Consider the following 22,327-nt stretch of genomic DNA (forward strand, 5'->3'; position numbering starts at 1 on the left):
TATAAGAAACAAAGATGAGGTTGAGTAACCAAGTTAACTATGTACTTGTCACTGTGCTGGCCTAGGAAGCAGGTCCTACTATTTTCATTTTATGAACAGGGAAAAAAGTTTGGAATTTCTCAAATATACCTTTCCAGTCTAACAGTTCACACTTTTATCACTTCACATTTATAGTACTGTTTGTCTCCTCTACTCCAAATCTGTTCTTTATAAAAAACATTGCCAGAACAATCATATGAAAACTTCATTATATCACACCAATTCCCTGTTAAGGGCAGAGAAATGCCTTTTGCTTTTCCATTTGCACTCTTCTAGGGGCTGGGGATACAGCAGTAAATAAACCAAAAACATCTCTGGCTCTCATGATGGTGCTTACAATCATTTCTTTTTCTATATTTTCGTTCAAAGGCAATCCTCTGAAATACTCTTAAGATTCCCATACAAAAATATCAAGTTTGGATAATAAAAATTAGTATCAAAGAAAGACTACGGGATGTGAAGCCAGAAAACCAGGGATTAATTCCCAATTTTGCCATTTATTAGACTTTGGGCAAATTCCTTCACCCGATTCTCAACTTCATGACCTGTATGGGTCAATAATGTATTAAGCTGCACACCCAGCAGTGTCTGGCATTTAGTATTCTCTCAATAAAGGAAATTCCCTCTTTCCCCTTCCCTCCATGCAGTGACTTCATAATCTGTGTCGTCCCTGAGCACATGTTAAAAGGCTACACCGAGTTACAATTAGGGCTACCAAGTGGCCAATGCCTTACTTTCCAGGGCAATTCTCATTCCCGATCACCATCACTGTGTCTCCAGTTTCAGGCCCTGGGCTACTCTCACGCCGATAAATCAGGTTACAACTCGGGAATGACAGCAACTCACGTTAGGGCCTGGCAGTGTCTATAAAAGTGCTCCCGATGACCTTCTTTAGAAGACACTTTTGTTTCAGCTGCGGTGGGATGTGGCCTCCCGACCAGGCTCCCCTCCCCGCGCGGGAGATGCGGCCCCAGGGAGAATTGCGGCCCCTGGCACAAGGTTGTGCCCTACATACCGGTTTCCACTAGATGCGCTCAGCACCTCTCCTGCCACCTGCCAACCCAACCCCCGCCTCCTCGGGGCTGCAACTCCACTCCTCCCACTCCGGTGTGCCGAGGCTCCTCGGCCCCTGTCCCCCACCGCCCGAGTGACCTCCCGCCCGGGCTCGGGCAACTCTGGCCTGAGGGGCTGGAACAGGCCGGGCGGCCTGACCTCGCGTGGAGCTTCCCTTCCGCCCTCCCGGTCAGCAGAGCCTTGAGCTGCCGCTCGGCTCCGGGCGGGGCCTGCCAGGGGCTAGAAGCCCCTTACCTATCTTGACGACCGTATCCGCCAAGCACCGGTCCCACTTCCTGCCGAGGTCGGAATCCGACATGTTTCCCACCCGGGGCTCCAGCTTTCCTCACGGTCTGGCCCCGCGCTCCGACTCCAGGGAAGTCTCGCGAGAGCTGGCCGCGGTTCCCAGGCCCCAAAGACCGGCATCGGCCTGCCAGATATCGCGAGATGACCTGACTGCTTCCGTCCTTTCCAGTTTTCTTCTGTTGGTCGTCAAGGTGACGGGTTGCCGGGAGGCCCGAGGTGACCCTGACCTTGGAGCCGCGCCTACCTTAGGGTTTCGAGGCTGACAGGTTTCCCAGGTGGCATCCAGAGCCCTGTCTGGAAGGCCTTCCTCCGCACCAACTCCCGACGTTGGCCCTGGAAATTCCAGGGCAAGCGAGGGCACAGCGTTTGAAGTATTCATTCATTTACTTCCACACCTTCACTTTCTCTACTCCCTCATGCACTCGTTTACTGCAGTGAAACTCCCACCCGCACCACTTACATAGAAACTGCTGTCAAATGTCACCTGTTGCCAATCAAATGGGGGATTTTGGGACCTCTGTACAGCATTGGACACAACTGCTCCCTCCTTCCTGATCCTCCTCGTCTCCTCCGCCTTCTCTTTATTCATTTGGACACCCAGTACACTAATCTTCCCTAGTCCTCATCTGACTCTTCCCTTTCGGTGTCCTTCCAGGGCTGCTTTTTCTCTGCCAGCTGCTCAGTGTGTTGTTTCACAGGGTTCCTTCCCTCAATGCTCTTTTCACCTTGCACACTGTCCCCGAGTAATTGCATAACTACCAAATTTTACATATCAGATGGCTACCCCAAGCTTCCCGTTCTTAATTCAGCCTCCTTGCTGGTGTCATCGATTTTAGTCAGTCTTCTTCATTTTCATCCTCCATCCTACCAACAAATACCAATTTGACTATATTATTCCTTGATTAGAAGCTGTTGGTAACTCCCATTCATCTACTGGATATATCTAAACTTCAACAAGTTCATTCTAAGAAGCCTACATTAAGAGACCTTAGAGGCCCCTTCATCATCATCATCTTGTCACAGGAGCTTCCTACTCCTATCATTTGCTACATTGTATTGAAACATCTCTTTATAGAAGTTTGTATCTACCAGGAAAACTAGAAGCTCATGAAGGGCCTGAGCTGCCCCTTCTTCACCTGCATAATCCCAATTCAGAGCACAATGCCTTGGACAGTAAGATTGTCTATGAAAGATTTGTTGAACTGGATCAAATTCATTCACCCTTTTCTTGTTTTTATCTATCATTGGCAACCTTAACAGCAGAATTGCTCTATTAGTTTTTGTTATGATATAACCTATTTTTCAGAAAGGCTTCTTCCACGATCACCCTTCTAGCTCTCATCTGAGCTACATAGCAGATTGTATTGTAACTGTGTGTCTCTTGGATGTGATTGTGAGCTCCTCGAGAATGGAGGCTGTGCTGTTCCTGTATCCCTCACAGCTAGCAGAGAGCCTGGAATATATTGCATTTACAGTAAATGCTTTTTGAATGGATTTAAGAATGAATGGATTGAATGAGGAAGAGAAAAGTTCTTTGTTCTGGAAGAACTTTATAGTGTAGCATTTATGTTGGAATAGAAAAGAAAAAGTAACTTCACTAAATACCTATGATGTGTCACAAGTAACACCAGGCATCTCATATAATTTCATTTATCTTCACAGCAGGTTGAGATTGGTATATTTTCACAGAATTGGAAACTGAGCATCAGAGAAATTAAGTAATGTGGAAGATGCATTGTGTAGATTTAGAAACTGACAGAGGCATTTTTATTGGATTCAAGAGAGTTGTAAAGTTTTGTGGAAGGCAGAGAGCAAATTACAAAAGCAATCAGAGGCAGATGGTATAGCATGAATTCTGGAGCCAAGCTGTCTGGGTTCAGATCCCAGCTTTGCCATTTCCTAGCTTTGTATCTATTATTCTCTTTTCATGGTTCCTTTCTCAATACGATGCTTTGTTCACTGCTGTATCCCCAGCCCGAGAATATAATCTGACACATAATATTTGCTTGATAAATATATGTTGGTTGAATGAATAAAATAAATTAAAACTCCGGAGTTTTGATAGTTCTTGGAGAACAAAGACCAATACAAATGAGAATAAAATTATTTTAAAAAACAGCAATATACACATTATAAATTTTGTTACATTTAAAATGTTTAAAAATCAATTTTTCAGTGCTGGAGAAGGGACTCACAAACATGAAAAAGGGGAAAGCTTGAAAAATTATTTGCTGTTGGACTGGAATTCAATGTATCAGTATGAACTCATAGCATTTACTATAATAGAGATAGATATAAAAGTGTGTGTGTGTGTGTGTGTGTGTGTGTGTGTCCTGATTCTGTTTGCTGAGAGGCCCTAAAAGCAATGACATACCATAGCACTATAAGCAAGCCTAGATCTTGGCTTCTAAATACCATTCTCTACTAAAAGAATCCAGGGCTCCTTGAAAAAAAAATGACTGAGACTCCAGGGCTGGAGCAGAGAACGTAAGAGATGGCCCTGGAACAGCATCTTGTGTCACAAAGTAAGAAAGTACTTAAAGGATGACAGCGTCGTCAAAATGTTTCAATAACTACAATCTGCCTAAAGCAGTGCTTGATTCCCAAGTCAAACTCTTTGTACGTCATTACTATTATCAGTAGGACTTCTCTCAATTATATGGAACAGTTGTCACAAAGATAAAAGTTTGCATTTCAAATGGGTTAAGACAGTCTTGTAATAAAACAATTTCATACCTGGCCAGTGTGGGTCAGTGGTTGAGCATCAACCCATGCATCAAGAGGTCACAGTTCAATTCCTGGTTAGGGCACATGCCCAGGTTGTGGGCCCGATCCCCAGTTGGGAGGATGCAGGAGGTGTTCGATAGATGTTCTCTCTCATCGATGTTTCTATTTCTCTCTCCCTTCCTCTCTCTCTAAAATCAATAAAGAAAAAAACAATGAAAACAAACAAACACAAACAATTTCACAAGAGAGACAGCATCTTTTTACATAGGATAGAAGGAAAATGAAAAAGCAAAACCTGTCACTTAAGTACATTTTAGCCCCGGCTGGTTAATCAACTCAACATAAGCTCTTTGTTTAGTTTACTAGGTTGTAAATCCAGCTTCATTAATAACACAAATTAGAATATTATATAGCATAGCACCAGCATAAAGTTCTTTCAGATTCCAGTAGGTTTTTTGGATTTTTTTTTTCAGTTTCCTTTCAATTAAAAACTAATTCTTGTTTTTCTTTTTTTTTTAATCCTTACCCGAGGATATTTTTCTATTTATCTTCAGATAGAGTGGGAGGAAGAGAGAGAGAGAGAGAAACATCCATGTGAGAGAGACACATTGACTGGTTGCCTCCCGCACAACCCTGACCAGGGCCGGGGACCAAACCACAACTAAGGTATGTGCCCATGACCAGAATCAAACCCCGGACTCTTTGGTCTAACTGCTGAGCCAAATCTGCCAGGGCACTAATTCTTTTCTTAAAGTGCAATTCATATATTTTGTTTCATATCTTCTTTTGCCAAGCGGGGTCTTATATTGTTTTGCTTCCTCAGTAATGTGTCCAGAGTCAAACAGCTACTAAGTAGCTTCTTTGGTGCCAAAGTCCAGAAGCCCCTCCCATTTTTTTACATTTGAGGGTAATATAACAAGCACACAGAAAAGTGCTAAAAACATAAATCCAGCGTAAAGCTTAACAAATAAATTGTAAAAGTAACATCACTAGCACCTCAAAAACCCACTCCCCAGTGTGTCCTTTGCCAGATCATAACCCCTTCCTCCCTGCTAGCATAACCACTATCCTGACATTTTGTTACTCATTAACAATATGGTTTAATTTTGCCTCGTTTTGAACTTTATATGAATAGAATCATACAATTTCTACTCTATGGTATTTGACTTATTTTGCTCATTATTATGCTTTAAGATCATGTTGTTGTGAGTGTAGTTCATTCTTGTTTCATTGTTCTACAGTATTCCATTACATTCTACCCATAATTTGTTTATTTGTTCTAGTATCCATGGGTATTGGGTTGTTTCCAGTTTGAGTTTATTACCAACAAGTCTTCTCATTCTTGTTCATGTGTCCGTATGCATCTTGGCATACATTTTTATAGGATTAAAGACATATAACTAGCCCTGGCCGGTTTGGCTCAGCGGTTAGAGCGTCGGCCTGCGGTCCGGAGAGACCCGGGTTCGGTTCCCGCTAAGGGCACGTACTTCGGTTGCAGTTTGTCCCCAGCCCTGGTTGGTTGTGTGGGTGGCAGCCACTCGATGTGTCCCTTTCACATCGATGTTTCTCTCTCTCTCTCCCTTCCTCTTTCTCCCTCCCACTCTATCTGTATAAAAAATGGAAAAATATCCTCGGGTGAGGATAAAAAAAAAAAAAAAGACATATAACTAAGGAGAGCAATAGGGTATGCTTATCTTCAGATTTTTAGTTACTGCCAACTTTATCCCAAAGTGATTGTACCAGTTTACATTCTCACCAGCAGTATATGAACATTCCTGTTATTTCATATTCTTAACAGCAGTTGATTTTTAATTACACTTTAAAATTGTTGCCAGTCTGGTAGGTATGCAGTGGCATCTCACTGGGATAATTCTTGCTCTTTCAAAGATTAAACTACTCAATCATGTGTTCTGAATATCTAATATAAGAGGACTGTGGGGTTCAATTTTTGTTTAAATATGTTTTTATTGATTTGAGAGAGAGAGAAACATTGATTGGCTGCCTCCCGCACACCCCAACTGGGGATCGAGCCCACAACCTGGGCATGTGCCCTGACTGGGAGTTGAACTGGCAAACTCTTGGTACATGGGACAATGCTCAACCAACTGAGCCACACTGGACAGGCTGGGGTCCAAATTTAATGAAAGGGCCCTTGAAAGAGGAGAAGGTGATAGAGACACTTTGCAAACAGTCCTTTGTGACCTTGAAGCAGGTATACTGGATTGTATAGTGTCCCCCCAGCCCAGCTGAACGTCCTTCCTGGAACCTCAGAATGTGACCTTACTTGGAAATAGGATTATTGCAGATATTATTAGTCAAGATTAGATCATGCTGGAATAAGGGGAACCCTAAATCCAACATGACTGACGACCTTAAAAGAAGAACAGCAGAACTACAGAGGCAGAGACAGAAGGAAGATGGCTGTGTGACAGTGGAGGCAGAGATGGGAACCATGTGGCCGCAAGCCAAGGAATCAGTCACCAGAAGCTAGGAAAGAGGCGTGGAACAGATGCTTCCTCTGGGTCACCCAGAAGAAATCAACCCTGCTGACACCTAGAATTTGGACTTCTAGCCACCTGAACTGAGAGAATAAATCTCTGTTGCTTTAAGTCATCCAGTCTGTGGTACTTGGTTTCCACAGATTTAGAACTAAACCAACAGCACTAGATTGAATACCATGAGAGCTGGATCTCAGTCTACTCTGCCACTAACTGGTGGGTATGTGCATGTAGAAGTTCTCATCAAATGGGCCTCCCCATCAGCTCTCTCTTCAGATTCTTGCATTTGTGTCTTCCCCTTGTATCTTCGGGCCTAACGTTGGTAATAGCTCCCTCCGTTACTTACTCCAAGGTATTACCATCTCTTTTGCTTTGGAAAAAGTAACTTTATTAAACTCTCCTCAATTTCCCACTTTGAGTGTACCACATGTTTCCTGCCAGGATCCTGACTGGTAAACCTAGGAGAGGTCCTTGCCCCACCTCTATTCCCCATCTGGCCCCACCTACCCCCTTTGTTTCCTTCCTAGTGCAAATCAAAATTTGCAATTGTGTTCTCTATTTATTTACTCCCGGCCTCTCAGCACTTCCACCCATCCCCCATTTCTCCCACCAGATGGTAAGTTTCATGAAAGTAGAGACTTCACTTATATCATTATCATTATATCCCTAGTGCTTGGCACAGTGTCTGGTACATTGAAGGCATTGAATCAATAGCTTTTGAATGAATGAATGACAAACAAGGAACAAAAATGATGTCTTTTTCAATTTTACCTCTCTAGCACTAGCCAGGCCTGGTACTAAGTGGTGCTCAGTTGATGTTCTGTGTTCTCATATGGCCCTGCCTTTAAAGCCAGTGGGCCCCAGTGTGGAACACAAGCTTAAGAGTAACAACCAGCCCTGGCCGGTTTGGCTCAGCGGTTGGAGCGTCGACCTGTGGTACAGAGAGACCCGGGTTCGGTTCCTGCTAAGGGCATGTACCTCGGTTGCAGTTTGTCCCCGGCCCTGGTCGGTCGTGTGGGTGGCAACCACTCGATGTGTCCCTTCACATCGACGTTTCTCTCCCTCTCTCTTCCTCTCTCTCCCTCCCGCTCTATCTGAACAACAAAAAACAAAAAACAAAAACAAAACTGAACCAAAAAAAGAGTAACAACCAGAGCCCTGGCCAGTTTTGCTCAGCGGTTAGAGCGTCGGCCTGCGGTCCTGAGAGACCCGGGTTCGGTTCCCGCTAAGGGCGCGTACCTCAGTTGCAGTTTGTCCCCGGCCCTGGTCGGTTGTGTGGGTGGCAGCCACTCGATGTGTTCCTTTCACATCGATGTTTCTCTCTCTCTCTCTGTTCCTCTCTCTCCCTCCCACTCTACCTGAACAAAAAATGGAAAAATGTCCTCAGGTGAGGATAAAAAAAAAAAAAAAAGAGTAACAACCAGAGCCCTGGCCGGTTTTGCTCAGTGGTTAGAGTGTCGGCCCACGGACCAATGAGTCATGGGTTCGATTCCGGTCAAGGGCACGTACCTTGGTTGCGATTCCTCCCCGACCCTGGTTGGGGTCGTATGGGAGGCAGCTACTCGTTGTGTCCTTTTTACGTCAATATTTCTCTCTCTCTCTCTCTCTCCCTCTCTCTCTCTCACTCTGAACAAAAATATAAAAATGTCCTCGGATGAGGATTTAAAAAAAAGAGTAACAACCAGAGGGGATCGAGGTGTAGCTTTGGGCTCAGTATATGTTTGCATTGACCTTAGAGGGAGTTTGAGTCTGAGGGAATGCTTGGAAGTGCACTTGAAGGCACATTTTCTGCATTCACCTGCATTTGAACATACTCTCAAGTTGCATGTACATGGATTTGTGAGAGAGCATGAGTTTGAGACAAATAGCATCACTGAATTAGTTTGAGAGTGAGCGTTGGTGTGAGTGAGAATTGGTGCAAGTATAGTAATCAAAGTTGGAGTATTGGTATTTCAAAGGCCAACCAAAATCATACATTTGTTCGCAATAGAGCTCCTTTGGCTAAATTAACGTCAAGTTAGCTTTGATTTTTACCTGCATTATATGAAGTCAGCCATAATAAGGTTAATGGCTGTCACTTGCCTGTTCTGTTTAGTTAATAAAAAGTAGGGATTTCTTAGTGCAATTTGTTTGGTAGAGAAAATATTTCTAAATATGGGACCCAAAGTTGTGGGAAGACATTCTTGGCAAAAAATAGGTTAGGTCATCTCTTCTTAATTTCTCTTCTGTCTCACTGAAGAGATGGGTGTCTCAGCCCTGAGCTGGCACTTAAATCTGTCTGCTTCTAAAGTCACATCTTTATCTGGGAAGTTGGCAGGTTTCAGAGGGTCTTTCCATGAAACCCTGAAACTCTATATAAATATTTATTTATGAGTGCATATCTTTTTAATGTTTTTTCTTCTTCTTCTTTTTCGAGTCCATATCTTTCCTCAGATTCTTAGAGGAACCCAGAATCCAAAGAAGATTAAGAACTGTTGACCTGAAGCCAAATACAGGCCTTGGAGAGGATGCCAGTCCCTCCAGCAGAGGGCAGTGGCGCCCACATTCACTGACCTCCTTGACCTTACAACATTGGTTATAAAGAGATCTGAGAGGTTGAGCCAGGTAGGCCTGACCAAAGAGTATCAAAAGAGAATATCAACCTTCCCCTGTTCTTCCTGTTGGGTTGGTTTTGAAATCCCGTTTCCAACCCCCAGTTGACACATCATTGAATATGTAAGCTCTCAAGCACGGGCTCTAGAGAAAACCATCGATTTCCTGAAAGGGCCTGGAAAATTCTTCTCAGGGACGCACATTTATCTGAGCTTTATTGCTCCTTCGTCAATGCTGGTTTTTCTTGCTTCCTTCATGGACATGTTTAGACCACCAGAACAAACACTGATTCAGAGGCTCCGGTTGGAAGACATTTTTCCATGGAAATGAGAAGCAACTGACTTTGATTCTCAGTTGGGTGCCTATGCCCATAGAACAATCGCTTATCTCCCTAGCTTGCATTCAAAGCCTTTTGAGAATGGTTTCACTCCCCCTTCAAGTCCTTTGTTACTCTCCCACATATAAGGTCTCCTTGTTGGCCAAACTATTCCTGCAGTTGTGTTGGGCTTCCCAACAAGCTCCTGAAGAGGTCACCCCTTCCTTCCTGTTTTCCTTGTCTTTTCCATCCTTCAGCCCCTTTTCCTCCATGGAGCCTTCTCTAGCTGAAAAGCAGTTGTACATGGAGGTAAAGGGCTCTGAAGGACTGAAAAAGAAAGCCATACAGATAACTGAGGGGAGAGTCTTGCAGGCACAGAGAGAAAGGGAGCAAGTGCAAAGGCCCTGGGGGAGGGGAGGCCTGCTTGGCCCTGTAGAGGCACAGTATGGCTGGAACAGAGTGCACAAACAGGAGATGAAATCAGAGTGGGGTTGGAAGCAGATGATATAGAACCGTGTCTATACCAAGGCCATGGCATAAACCTTGGTTTTACTCTGAGTGAAATGGGAAGATGTTAGTGGTTTTAGAGGAGGGGTGACACCATCTTGCTTGTATTTGACAAAGACCACTCTGACCACTGTATTGAGGATGATGGGACGGGCAGAAGCAGAGAGCCAGGTAGGAAGACTATCCCGATCATCTAAGAATGGGGGGAAAGGAAGCAGAGAGAAGAGGTTGGCTTCTGGATGTAGTCTGAAGATAGAGCTGTTGGGATTTGCTGACAGCTGAGATGTGGGGTTTGGGGCGGGGAGAGAGGAGTTAAGGACGGTTCTAAGAATTTTGGTGTGGGCAAACAGAAGGATGGGAGTTGACAGTGAGATGGGAGAAACAGACAGAGAAGTTTGTTTGGGGGAACAGAATTAGGAATTCAGTGGTGGCTAGGTTAAGGTTGGAGCTGCCCAGTAGACCCAGTTTATGTGCTGCCCTATATTTCCTCACCCCCTGCACCCCCCTTGATTGCTTACTCAAAGAACAGCCCTGGCCACCACAACTGATGGCCGCCTGCTAAGACCACTAGCTGTCTCAGTCTCCCCCAGGGTGAGGGCCAGGCTCCAGCTCACCTCCATCATGCCCATGTATGAGCTTTGCCTCAGGCTCCGATTTCTAAGGAAGCCAGGTTTCCCCAACATTTGAGTGGAAATGTAGAGTAAGCAGGGGGGAAGGTCAGTACCGGAGATAAAAATGAGGAGTCCAATGCATATCTAGGCTTTTCTAAGATGACCTATAGGATGGGATGAGTAGGGCCAGAAGAGAAAGTTAGACCAAGGAATGAGCCTTGTGATAACTCTTAGAGGCTGGGGAGAGGAGGAGGAATCAGCAAAGGAGAAGGAATGACCATATGTGGGAGAGGAAATAAAATGGCTTTCTGGAAGCCAAATGAAGAACATGTTTCAAGGGGGGAAAAAAAAATGATGAACTGGGCCGAATAAAGATGGAGAATTGGCCATTGGATTTCGCTTCAAGGAGGTTATTTTGTTTACATTGACAAGGACAGCTTCCTTGGGGGGTCAGAGCCAAAGTCTGAAGACAGTGGGTTTGAGAGAGACTAGGAGGAGAAAGATTGGAGACAGCCAGTGTACACACTCTTTTCAAGGACTGTGTCTCCAAAGCAGGACAAAGAAATGAGAAGGGGTGGAGCTGATAGAGGGTTTTGTAGGACAAGAGACATTACTCATGTTTGCGTGTGGATGGAAATGATTCAGTCGAGAGGGTGACGCTGACGATGCGAGACAGAGAAGAGAGGAGATGGCTGCAGCCTGGAAGTTCCCAGCAGGACCGCGAAGAGCTTAGCTTCCAGGGGGCTGGAAGCAGGAGGTTTACTTCTGAGAAAAGAGGGAGAATGTTAGACATCTGGAATTTCCTCTCCATGGATGCCTGGGTCTCCAGGGCCTAACTTTTAAAGTTGAACGTTTACTTTTTGATGTGGTTAAAATCCCTGAGCCCACAATATTTTCCCAAGAGTATTTAATTAAACGGGAATCTGGTGTGCATCTGTGACTAATTAATGCTGATCAAAAACAATTAAATATTAAATGTCAGTGCTGTTACCTGGTTCCTTACTAATAATTGCAAAGGGCTGAATGTAATTATCAAGTCCTGACCTCCATAGGTACCAAGTTCACGTGAAAATAATGAAAAACAAAAACTGAGCTAATGAAAGAGCAGATTTTGTGGATTTTAAAACAATATTTAAAGCAATGAAATGCTAAACATCAGGGCAAGGCTACTGCTTAGAGCATCCTCCTTAATGGATGGGTTTTGAAGGGCCCTCTCTCTTATAGAAATAATGCCAGCTCCGTTAGCAATGCAGTAAATATTTCTAACAGTTCTCCTTTTAGTAAAATATGTCTTCATATGCTGATAATATTATATGTGATATATGTGATGTATATATAATGGTGTAATTCATTCAACAAGTGTTGAATGAGGACTTGATTCGGCCAGTCCTATGCTAAGCTCTGGGGATGTAGAAGAGCATATGATGAACCCTCTGTCGTCTTGAATGTCTAGCCTGGTGTTTCTCAGAGGGCCCGATGCCCACCATCATCAGACTCACCTGGGGTGCTTCTGCCCTTCTTTCCATTTCATAATCAAGGCTGCTGTTTTATCCTGGTTTTTTAGAAAATAATGCTTTTTTGTTTGTATTTCTTGTATTGTTTGCTTTGGCATAACTTTTAAGGGTGGGGGAGCAGCAACATCTTCACTCTGCCATCTTGAAACTGGCAGGCCACCATGACCTTTGTGGTCCTCGGGAGGGGTGGGGCGCACCCAGCGGATCCGACAGATGGGCTGTTTCTTACCCATGGGAGCGGTGTGGGAGATCGAAGGACAAAGACCGAAAGCAATGGCTTGGATCCGTGCGGTTGTTGAGAGCCAGAAGAGTGAGTCAAGCCCAGAGGGCCATCCAGCAAAGAGATGGGTGGAGGATAGGAATCATAGTATGAAGCCAAAACAAAGAGAGTGGAGGACCAAGAAAGTTACGAGTAAGGAGTAGCAGGGTGGAAAAACAAGGAGGTGGTCTGGAAGGATTCCCAAGACAAACTGGGGATGCTTATGGTGACTTTAAATGTCATCCCTGCAGTGATTTGAACATTTAACAGGTAGGATCATGGCGGATGGACAGTGTGACACTATCTCCTTCATCGCCCATCTGAAAAGTTAAAACTAAGCTCCCTGCACGACAGTCTGAATTCTGAGCTGTTGTAAACAGTAAAGTACTCATTTGATGCTCTTGGGAATTTGGTTCCTCCAATTCTTAATCTGTAAAGGGGAGACAACTGTAGTCCCCTCAATCAACCTTACAGATGCATGGGGATGCTGTGCGGATTAAGGAGACTCCCAGTCTGACTTTGGTTGTGCAAGACACTCATAGTGGGACTGTTTATCCTGAGAGCTCAGACATTCTGCCTTCAGCTTCAAGCTGGATGCAGGAGAGGGCTGCAAGGAGGGAAAAGGGAGGGGACTCACAAGTCTTTTTAGCACCTGTTGGGTACAAGGCACTTTGCATGTGTTGTTTCTTTCTTTTTTTTTAATCCTCACCAAGGACTTTTTTGTATTTATTTTCAGATAGAACGGGAGGGAGAGAGGGAGGAAGAGAGAGAGAGAGAGAAAATCTATGTGAGAGAGACACATCGAATGGTTGCCACCCACATGACCCCAACCGGGACCGGGGACAAACTGCAACAGATGTACGTGCCCCTAGTGGGAACTGAACCCGGGACTCTCTGGTCCGCAGGCCAACACTCTAACCACTGAGCCAAACTGGCCAAGGCCATATGTTGTTTCTTTTATTCTTCTCATGGCCATCTGGGTTAACCCTTCTTACCCACTTTTATAGATAAGGAAACCAGGCCCTCATAACTGGAGGATATGCAATTTCAATGCAGGTCTCTCTGACTCCAAAACTACGATCTTTCCAGTATAGCACAGTGACCATGGCTCTGGCCAGTGCCAACCCTGTTCTCCCTCCCAGTCTGTCTCACTGAGAGGAACACTGAAGACAGGAGGACATGACCAACCAGGAGAGAGCCACTCCCTTCCCAAAGGAAGAAGAAAGCTGGCCTGTTGCTGAACTTCCCTCTGAAATGTTATGTGATCTTTCTGAACCATAAATGTTTGAACCAAAAAATTTGATCTTGACTTTTAATATGGCTAAACATATAAGATCATTTCATTCATTGAATAAATATATGTTGAACACGTGGTTTTTTGTTTTTTTTCTTTAAAATCACACGACCCGCCCTGGCCGGTTTGGCTCAGCAGTTAGAGCGTCGGCCTGCGGTCCTGAGAGACCCAGGTTCAGTTCCCGCTAAGGGCATGTACCTCGGTTGCAGTTTGTCCCCGGCCCTGGTCGGTTGTGCGGGTGGCAGCCACTCGATGTGTCCCTTTCACGTCGATGTTTCTCTCTCTCTCTGTTCCTCTCTCTCCCTCCCACTCTACCTGAGCAAAAAATGGAAAAATGTCCTCGGGTGAGGATAAAAAAAATAAAAATTAAAAAATAAATAAATAAATAAAATCACACAACCCTAGGTGACAGAGTCAGGATTTTATTTTATTTTTCTTTATTGAGATTAGAGAAAAAGGAAGTGAGAGAGAGAGGTAGAAACACTGATGAGAGAGAACATTGGCTGGTCACCCCCTACACGCCCCCCACTGGGGATTTGGCCCACAACCTGGGCATGTGCCCTGACTGGGAGTCGAACCGGTTGACGTTCAACCACTGAGCCACACCGGCCAGGCTGAACACTTAGTTTATAGAAGGTACTGTGCTAGAACGTTGCAGGATTTGGAAATGTATAAAATACAGGCAAATCATATGAAATTACTTTCATGGTTAAGATAAATTTGAATTTAGACATATTAAATCATGTCCAATTTTGAGTTTGAAATTGGTCGCTAGCATTCACAAGAGAGGTCAGGGCTGGATTTGCCCACCTCAAGGTATTGAAATCTTGAAAATGAATGAATTTCCCAAAGAAGATGAAATTACAAGGGATAAAAATAAAGACAAGGATAGAGCCTTAAATTATACCAGTTGTTAAGAGCTACAAGAGAAAGTTAAGCCAGCAAAGCCCTAGGAATGAAAGAGGAGGAAGAGACAAAGGAAAAGGTAGCTGGGAATAAAAAGTGTAGAAAGGGCATGCACACAGAGCTTCTAAGAGAAGTGGTCCAGAGTGCCGAGTCCTGCATGGAGCGAGACACGAATGGGAATTTCTGAAGACCCGCCAAGTGAGAATATTATTAAGAGGTCGATGATGCTGTGCCAACGTGACATCTTCAGACAGTGGTGAGAGCAGAAACCAGAAATCAGAGATTTCAAGACAAGTAGAAAAAGCTGGTTCATAACATAGAAGAAAAGGGAACGCAGTGGGGTGCCTACGTAATGCCCACATTCAAAGTGGGCTCTGGAAGAATTAAAGACCTAAAGATGGAAGATAAATATGTTAAAGGAAGCACAAAACGTAAAAGGATATCCTTGGGATCTAGGGACAAATTCTAAAGAAGGAAAGTCTATTAATTTGGTTACATCATCATTAAGGAATTCTGCTCAACAAATGACACTGACCGTTAACAGGCAGATGACAGAAGATACATGCAGTATCTAAAACTGACAAGAGGCTAACATATAAATATCTGTGGAATACCGGCAGGTCAATATGAAAAAGACAGATTCTCCATAGGGGGTGCTGTGGTGTTCTCCCCCACGTCAGGATCAGGCACTTACTCCCCCAGCCCAGCCAAGGAGTGGTGCTCTGCTCAAGATCAAGTCCCCTCCCTAAAGGCATCCTGCATCCAATGACTGGTCCGGGAGGGAGTATAAGAGCATAGCCCCTTGCCTCAAGGCGGGACAACTCTGAATGTCCATTTCACTCCAGAGCTCCCCAATGGTTCTGTCTGAAGCCTTCAGAGAAACTTCTTGCCTTCTCTCTCTGCCCAATTCTGCTTCATGCTCTCACACACAGGGTTTGCTCCTGAGAGCATCCCCGCCACCCCCCTCCACTTCTTAAAGGCAAATTTCAGACTCAGAGTCTGTCTCACGGAGAACCCAACCTATGTTAGTTGATACTGGAAGTAGTCTTAGGAGGCAGACTAAAATGGGATTTCAGAGCTGGCCCACCTGCCAGTTGCCTGGCAACGAAGACCATGTTGATGGTGGCTTGTAGAGTATGGTCGCCTCTGGTACGCAATCATGGTGCAGTTGTTAACGTGTTCACCGGTGATGAACTGGAATGGAATACTGGAGGAAGAGAATAAACTGATGGGTGTGATATATCAGGTGTTTGAGAGTTTTAAAGACTTTGGAATTGGGTAGCTACTGCTGGAGGCTGCCAATGCACTGGAGAAAGACTGTAAAAGGCTGAGGGTAATCAGCAATAGAGGGTGAATTCACCAATGTGGTCCTTACAAAAACCAGACAGATCCTGGAAGATGACAGTGGACTACTGCAAAGTCCACCAAGTAGTAGCACCAATGGCAACTGCTATTCTGGGTGTGGTATGTTTGCTAGAGCAGATTAATGCAGCCTCAGATACATGGTATGGGGGTCATTGATGTGGCAAATGCATTCTTTTTCATCCCTATCAGAAAGGGCCAGAAGCAGTTTATAGTCACATGGGACAGACAAGAATATATATTTACAGTCTTGGCTCAGGACTATCTCAACACTCCTGCCATTTGTCTGAAGGGACCTGGACCCCACATCATCTCATGAATAAGAATAAATCCTGGCCCTGGAATATTTAATAGTCTAGAGAAAGAGGCACAAGGTAACAAGAGAGATTGTAGAACAATCTATATAAGGATTGCTTGTACTAGTCAGGATTCTTGATTCTGAGGGACAGAAACCCAATTTGAATTGGCTTTAAAAAACAATTTCAGGTTTGAATCTCATTGGTCAGGCTTGAGTCATGTGTCCATCCCTGAACCAATCACTATGGCGGGGGGCGGGGGGTGAAATACTCTAACTGGCTAGGCTTAGTCATGAGCTCAGTCCTGGAATTAGAAGTAAGGTGGGGTTAAGATCAGCCCATTGGATGAAAAGTAAGGAGGGGATGGTTCCCTAAAGGACAATTAAAGACGACTAAGGAATTGTTGCTAATCAAGTAAAATAAGCAGATGTCCTCCAGAGGGCTGAAGTAGAGTGGACGTCTGCACTGGAGTGTCAAAGAAGGCTTTATGAGGAAGTGGACATTTGATGCAGGGCCCGAAGAACAAGTAGGAGATTGTCAGGTAGACGTGATGTTCCAGGCAGAGAACAAGCATGTGCAAAGGCACAGAACCGTGAATGAGCACTGCACATCTAAAGAAGAAGGTTCTCAGTGGTGGGGAATGGAGCTGGAGAGCTGCTGGGGGCCCAGCTGAGAGAGGCTCTGTCTAGAGAAGATAGAACAGACCTATGTCCAATCTATTGATATGAAGTTATTATTGTCAGATATTAATTTGATTCTCTCTAGATCAGTAAAAGGGACTTCATGTGAGGCAGAATATCTAATGTTTAGAAGGCCAGATGCTGTGGGCATAGATTTTTGACTTTTGTTCACTGAGGTATCCATGTGCCTAAAACAGTATCTGGCATGTGATAAGAGCTCAATAAATATTTGGCTAATAAATGTCCAGAGTTAACCTCAATAATTTGATTATGTTAGACAGTCCACAAAATCACTGAGTAGAGGAATGAGACGAAGAAGGCTTAATAAAGACAAGAGTAAGCATTGCAGAAATTATTGGGGTTGAAAAGAGATGTAAGTACATAATAATAACAACAACTTATTGAGCATGTTATCTATTAGAGATTGCTTGTACTAGTCAGTAAATACATAACTATCTTGTGTTCATTATCTCATTTTATCTTGACAACCACCCTACGAAGCAGGTATTATGATCCCCACTTACAAATGAGAAAAGTGAAGCTCAGAGAGGTTAAGTGAGTTACCCAAGATTACACAGCTAGTAAGAGTTATGCTGACATTCAAACTCAATCTATTTCTCTCTAGAGCCAAAGCTCTGAATAAAAATAAATCCTGTCTGGCTGGTGTGGCTCAGTGATTGAGTACTGACCCCTGCACTAAGAAGTCACTGGTTCAATTCCCAGTCAGGGCATATGACCGGGTTGTGGGCCGGATCCCCAGTAGGGAGCATGCAGGAGGCGGCCAATCGGTGTTCTTTCTCATCAATGTTTTTCTCTCTCTCCCTCTCTCTAAAATCAATAAAGGAAAAATAAATAAATAAATAAATACATCCTTAGAAAGCAAGCACTTTCTACATTCCAGTCACTGTTCTAGGCACCCCATACTTGCTACCCTACAACACATCTATGCTGGTTATTATCACCATCATACCCGTGAGGTAGACATGGAAATGAAAGCACAGAGAGGTTAAGTAATTTGCCTAAAGTCACACGTTAATAGGCAGCCCAGGCTGGTGAGCCCAGGCAGACTAACTGTAGTCCCTGGACTCAACTCATCTAGCCCTGCCACTTGACTGTGACACCATGCTGATTCAGAGGGACACATAGGCCACAACATAGGATCCCGTTTTTGTTTGGTTGGTTGGTTATGTTTTGAGTGGAGTAAACACAGACTTTAGAAATAGCCCTGGGTTTGAATGTCTGATTTTCCACTGACTGAGCAGGTGACTTGAACCTCTCTGAGCCTCAGTTTCCTCAATATCCACTTGCAACTCGAAGGATTAAATGAGGTAATGCTTATAAAGTGTCTGGCATGACTCCTGCCATAGATCAAGATATTTTAGTGACTTATTTGTTGTTGTTGTTGTTGTTGTTGTTGTTTTTGTGCCAGGGACCCCTTGGGCAGTGTGGGGAAGCTGAGGAAGCGTTTCTCAGAATAATGATTTTAGAGAGAAACAATAAAATGCACAGGATTACAAAGGAAACTAAATATAATGAAATACCATTATAAAAAGTGTTTTAATTTCAAATTTGTGATACAGTAACGGATATGCTTGCTAATGCATTAAACCATAAAACCTAGTGGCAGGTCCAGTAAGTTCCATAAGTTCAGAGAAGTGATGAAGGTCAAAGAAATTGGGGATCACCTGCGGCACCTATTACATGAAATGAAAATATCTGTGATTCCCGAGGGTGACAGTCCCTGGCTATCGGGGTTTGCTACCTACATACACAATGAAAGGAAATGCTGTATTCTAGGCAGAGGTTAGTGAGAAAAGAAGATGTAATTTTTTTCCACCCAAATCCATGAACCCTGGGTTAGAAAGCATTGGTTTAGAGAAGGGCAGGTTTCTCTGCAGGTTCCTCATAAATGGCCCCTTCAGTCATGCTTTGGATGTTATTTGTTTGGCCCTGTGTGGACAGAAGTTACACATTTCAGACTTATTATGTCCCACACCACATTCCGACGTCCCTCCCCTGCCCAGGTCTGCCCCACACAAAGCCTTCTTCAGCTCCGCAGATGGAAGCCCCTCCTTACAGCAGAAACCTTGGAAGTGCCCCAATGCCTCTCCCCCTTGCACCTCACTTCTAATCCATCAGGAAATCCTATGGACTCTCCTTTCAAAATAAACGCACAATCTGATCACCGCTCACCCCCACCACCGCCCCCAGCCTGGTCTGCACCACCAGGACCTCTCACCTGGCAACTGCAACAGCTCCTCCCTGCCCTCCCTGCTTCCTCCTTGCTGCTCTGCAGTCTGTTCTCAACATAACAAGCAGAGTGGCTCTTTTCTGTGTCAGGACTCCTTGCTTACTCTCTGCAAGTACCCTGGACTCCTTGCTGTTCCTCTGTTGTGCTAGGCAACCTCCCACCTCAGGGCCTTTGCACTGACTTAACTATTCCCTCTGACAGTAATTTCCCCTCAGACATCAGCGTTCCCAACTCTTACATCTCTTATAAGTCTTCAAGCAAACGTCACCTCCTTCAGGAGGCCTATCTTGATTACCTTATTTAAATGTACAACTGTGCTATAAAAAGGAAGAAAATTTTACCCTTTGTGACAGCATGGATGGACCTGAAGAATATTATGCTAAGTGAAATAAGCCAGTCAAAGAAAAACAAGTACCATGCAGGAAAAGTATCCTATGATTTCACTCATATGTGGAATTTAATGAACAAACTGAACTACCAAGCAGGATAGAGACAGACTCAGAGAGCAGGCAGGCAGCTCTGGTGGTGGTGGTGGTGTGGTGTGTGTGTGTGTGTGTAGGGATTGAGCAATAAAGAAAAAGAGAGAGAGAATTTATGGACAGACAACAGTGTGATGATTGTAGGGGGGGGTGGAGATAAAAGAAGGCATAGAGGGGATAAAGATGATGGAAAATAAAATAAAATAAAAATAAGAACAAATAAAAATTAAAACTACAACTGTGTCTCCAGTCCTCCCAATAACCTCAGCCTGCTCTAATTCTTCTCTTTTTCTTAGCATGTAAAACCTATTGTGTTACATAATTTACTTATTTATTATGTTTATTTTCTGTCTTCATCCTTCCTCCACCCACCCCAACTAGAAGATAAGCTCCATAAAGAAAGGGATCTAGCCTGGCCAGTGTGGTTCAGTGGTTGAGTGTCGACTCATGCACCAAGAGGTCGCCGGTTCAATTCCCAGTCAGGGCACATGCCCAGGTTGTGGGCCCAATCCCAGTGGGGGGCATGTAGGAGGCGGCCAGTCGATGTTCTCTCTCATAAATGTTTCTATCTCTCTCCCTTCCTCTCTCTCTAAAATCAATAAAGGGAAAAAAATTTTAAGAAAGGGGTCTATGTTTTGCTCACTACTATAAAGGGGTGGGGCACATAATAGGTGCTTACTAAACCGAGTAACTCAATGAATAAGGCAGGGTTGGCAGGCTGCATATCCAAGTGAAACAGCTCAGACATGAGAGCCAGAATGAGGCCCTGCTCCTAGCTGCCCTGATAAGCTGTGCTACCTGAAGCAACTCATTACATCTCTCTGAGCCTTAGTTTCTCATTTGAAACATGGAAATCACAAAAGTCTATCCCACAAAGTTTCAGGAATGAAGTGAACTGGTCAGGAAAGGACCTGACATTTCGCAGGTGTTTCATAAATGCTAATTCCTGGTCCCCTCTGAAGTAAGCACCTTCCTCCTGCTGGCATGGGGTGGCAGGAACTCCCGTAAGAGGGCAGGGCTCATGTCCTTCTCCTTCATTCCCAAAAAGGCTCAGAATAGAACCAAAGTCTCCTGGCTCCACTTGGAGTTGTAGCCAACAGACCACACGACCACTTTTTTCCTGTCCACTACTTTCTTTTGAGGTGGAAAGTAGTCGTTGGAATAACTTACCCAGGGGCAGGGAAAGGAAAAAACAGCAAAAATTGTTTTAAAAGGGAGTTATACAAGCATATGCAGGAAAACCCCATTGAGGGACATAACTGCTGATTCAAAAGAGGAGGAAATATGAAATTTGAGTTTTCCAGGCCTTCCCTGGTCCTAAATTTCCTCTCTTCCATCATACATTTTTTTCTCACCCACAAAATGGGCATTAAGAAAGATGACAGGTCAAAAAATAGACCGTGTAGGAAAGAGGAGGGAGATGCAGGCTGTTGATGAGCAGGCGTGTCAGTGTTGCTCCATGGTCCTCCCACCCGTTCCCTAAGTCATGGTGGGGAGAGGCAGGCTCCAGCAGAAGCTGATGTCTCCCCGGGGAAGGAGAGTGAATTCCGGATCACTAATGGAGACCGGTTTCCAGGGCTGCTTTGATCTCCTGCCCAGCCCAGGGCTGGGGACCAGCAAGCTGGGACTCCAAGGAAAACCGGACTTCACAGCAGTCTCAAGCAGCTGTCTTCCTGCAAAGGGCGTGTGCCGGCGAGGCCGGGTCAGCCCGCCATCCAGCCCAGCTTGTGCCCGGCTGCTGTGCCCTTGCCCTTCAGCCCCACGAAGTTCTGCTTCTCTTTTTCCTCCCCACCCAAAACAGAGTTGAGTTGGCGTCTGAAAATGAGTAAGTGTGAAGCGAGACTGCGCACTGGTCTTTGTTGAGGATTTGTTTTTGCCAACGACTTGGTGGAGAAGATTGCATTTCTTGGTTATTTTTAAACCTGAATTTCTGGAATTTGATTTGGAAAAAAAAGGAAAGCAAAAAACAAAAACCAGAAACTCAAGACACGAGAGGCTGGTGGCTCTGGGCATCCTCGTTAGGAGGCGTGGTACTCTCTGCAGGCACCAGGAGCCCAGGGAGCGTGGAATGGGCAGAAAGCAGCAGTTCCGGGAAGCATCCTGCTCTCCATCCCAGGTGGACAAAACGCCTCGCCTACCTGATGCCTTACTTCTGGCACTTACACGTGGGCACTGGCTGCACACCAGGCTCTGTGCTGGCTGGTGATGGAAACCGTGTTTGTCCCTGGTGGTATGGGGCTCAACCTCGCAGCGGTTCTCAACCTGTGGGCCGCGACCCCTTTGGGGGGTGAACAACCCTTTCACAGGGGTCGCCTAAGACCATTGGAACACACATATTTCTGATGGCGATTCATAACAGTAGCAAAATTACAGTTATGAAGTAGCAATGAAAATAATTTTATGGTGGGGGTCACCACAACATGAGGAACTGTATTAAAGGGTCACGGCATGAAGGAAGGTTGAGAACCGCTGATGAAGAAATTGACGGTTGCAACATATTTACGGTATCAGCTGGAGAGGGGAAGACACGAGGTCGGAGGCAGTGCTGACCTAGCCCAGAAGGATCCAGAAAGGCACCAACTCTGAAACCTGAAGAATGAGTGGGAGTGAGCAGAGGGCCACCAGAGACTGTGGTCA

At 44.7% G+C, this 22,327-nt stretch overlaps 1 protein-coding gene across 1 annotated transcript in view; it reads right to left on the reverse strand.

The window, feature by feature from the left end:
- The window catches only part of MICOS10 (mitochondrial contact site and cristae organizing system subunit 10), a 34,887-nt gene extending 33,399 nt beyond the window's left edge, over positions 1-1,488 (reverse strand). Inside the window, exon 1 of the mRNA XM_036256297.1 lies at positions 1,348-1,488. Within this exon, the coding sequence (XP_036112190.1) occupies positions 1,348-1,411 (64 nt within the window). The 5' untranslated portion in view covers positions 1,412-1,488. The remainder of the gene's footprint in view (positions 1-1,347) is intronic.
- Between the last annotated feature and the right edge of the window lie 20,839 nt (positions 1,489-22,327).

The sequence above is a fragment of the Molossus molossus genome, unplaced genomic scaffold (genome assembly GCF_014108415.1).
Source record: "Molossus molossus isolate mMolMol1 unplaced genomic scaffold, mMolMol1.p scaffold_m16_p_12, whole genome shotgun sequence".
NCBI lineage: Eukaryota > Metazoa > Chordata > Mammalia > Chiroptera > Molossidae > Molossus > Molossus molossus.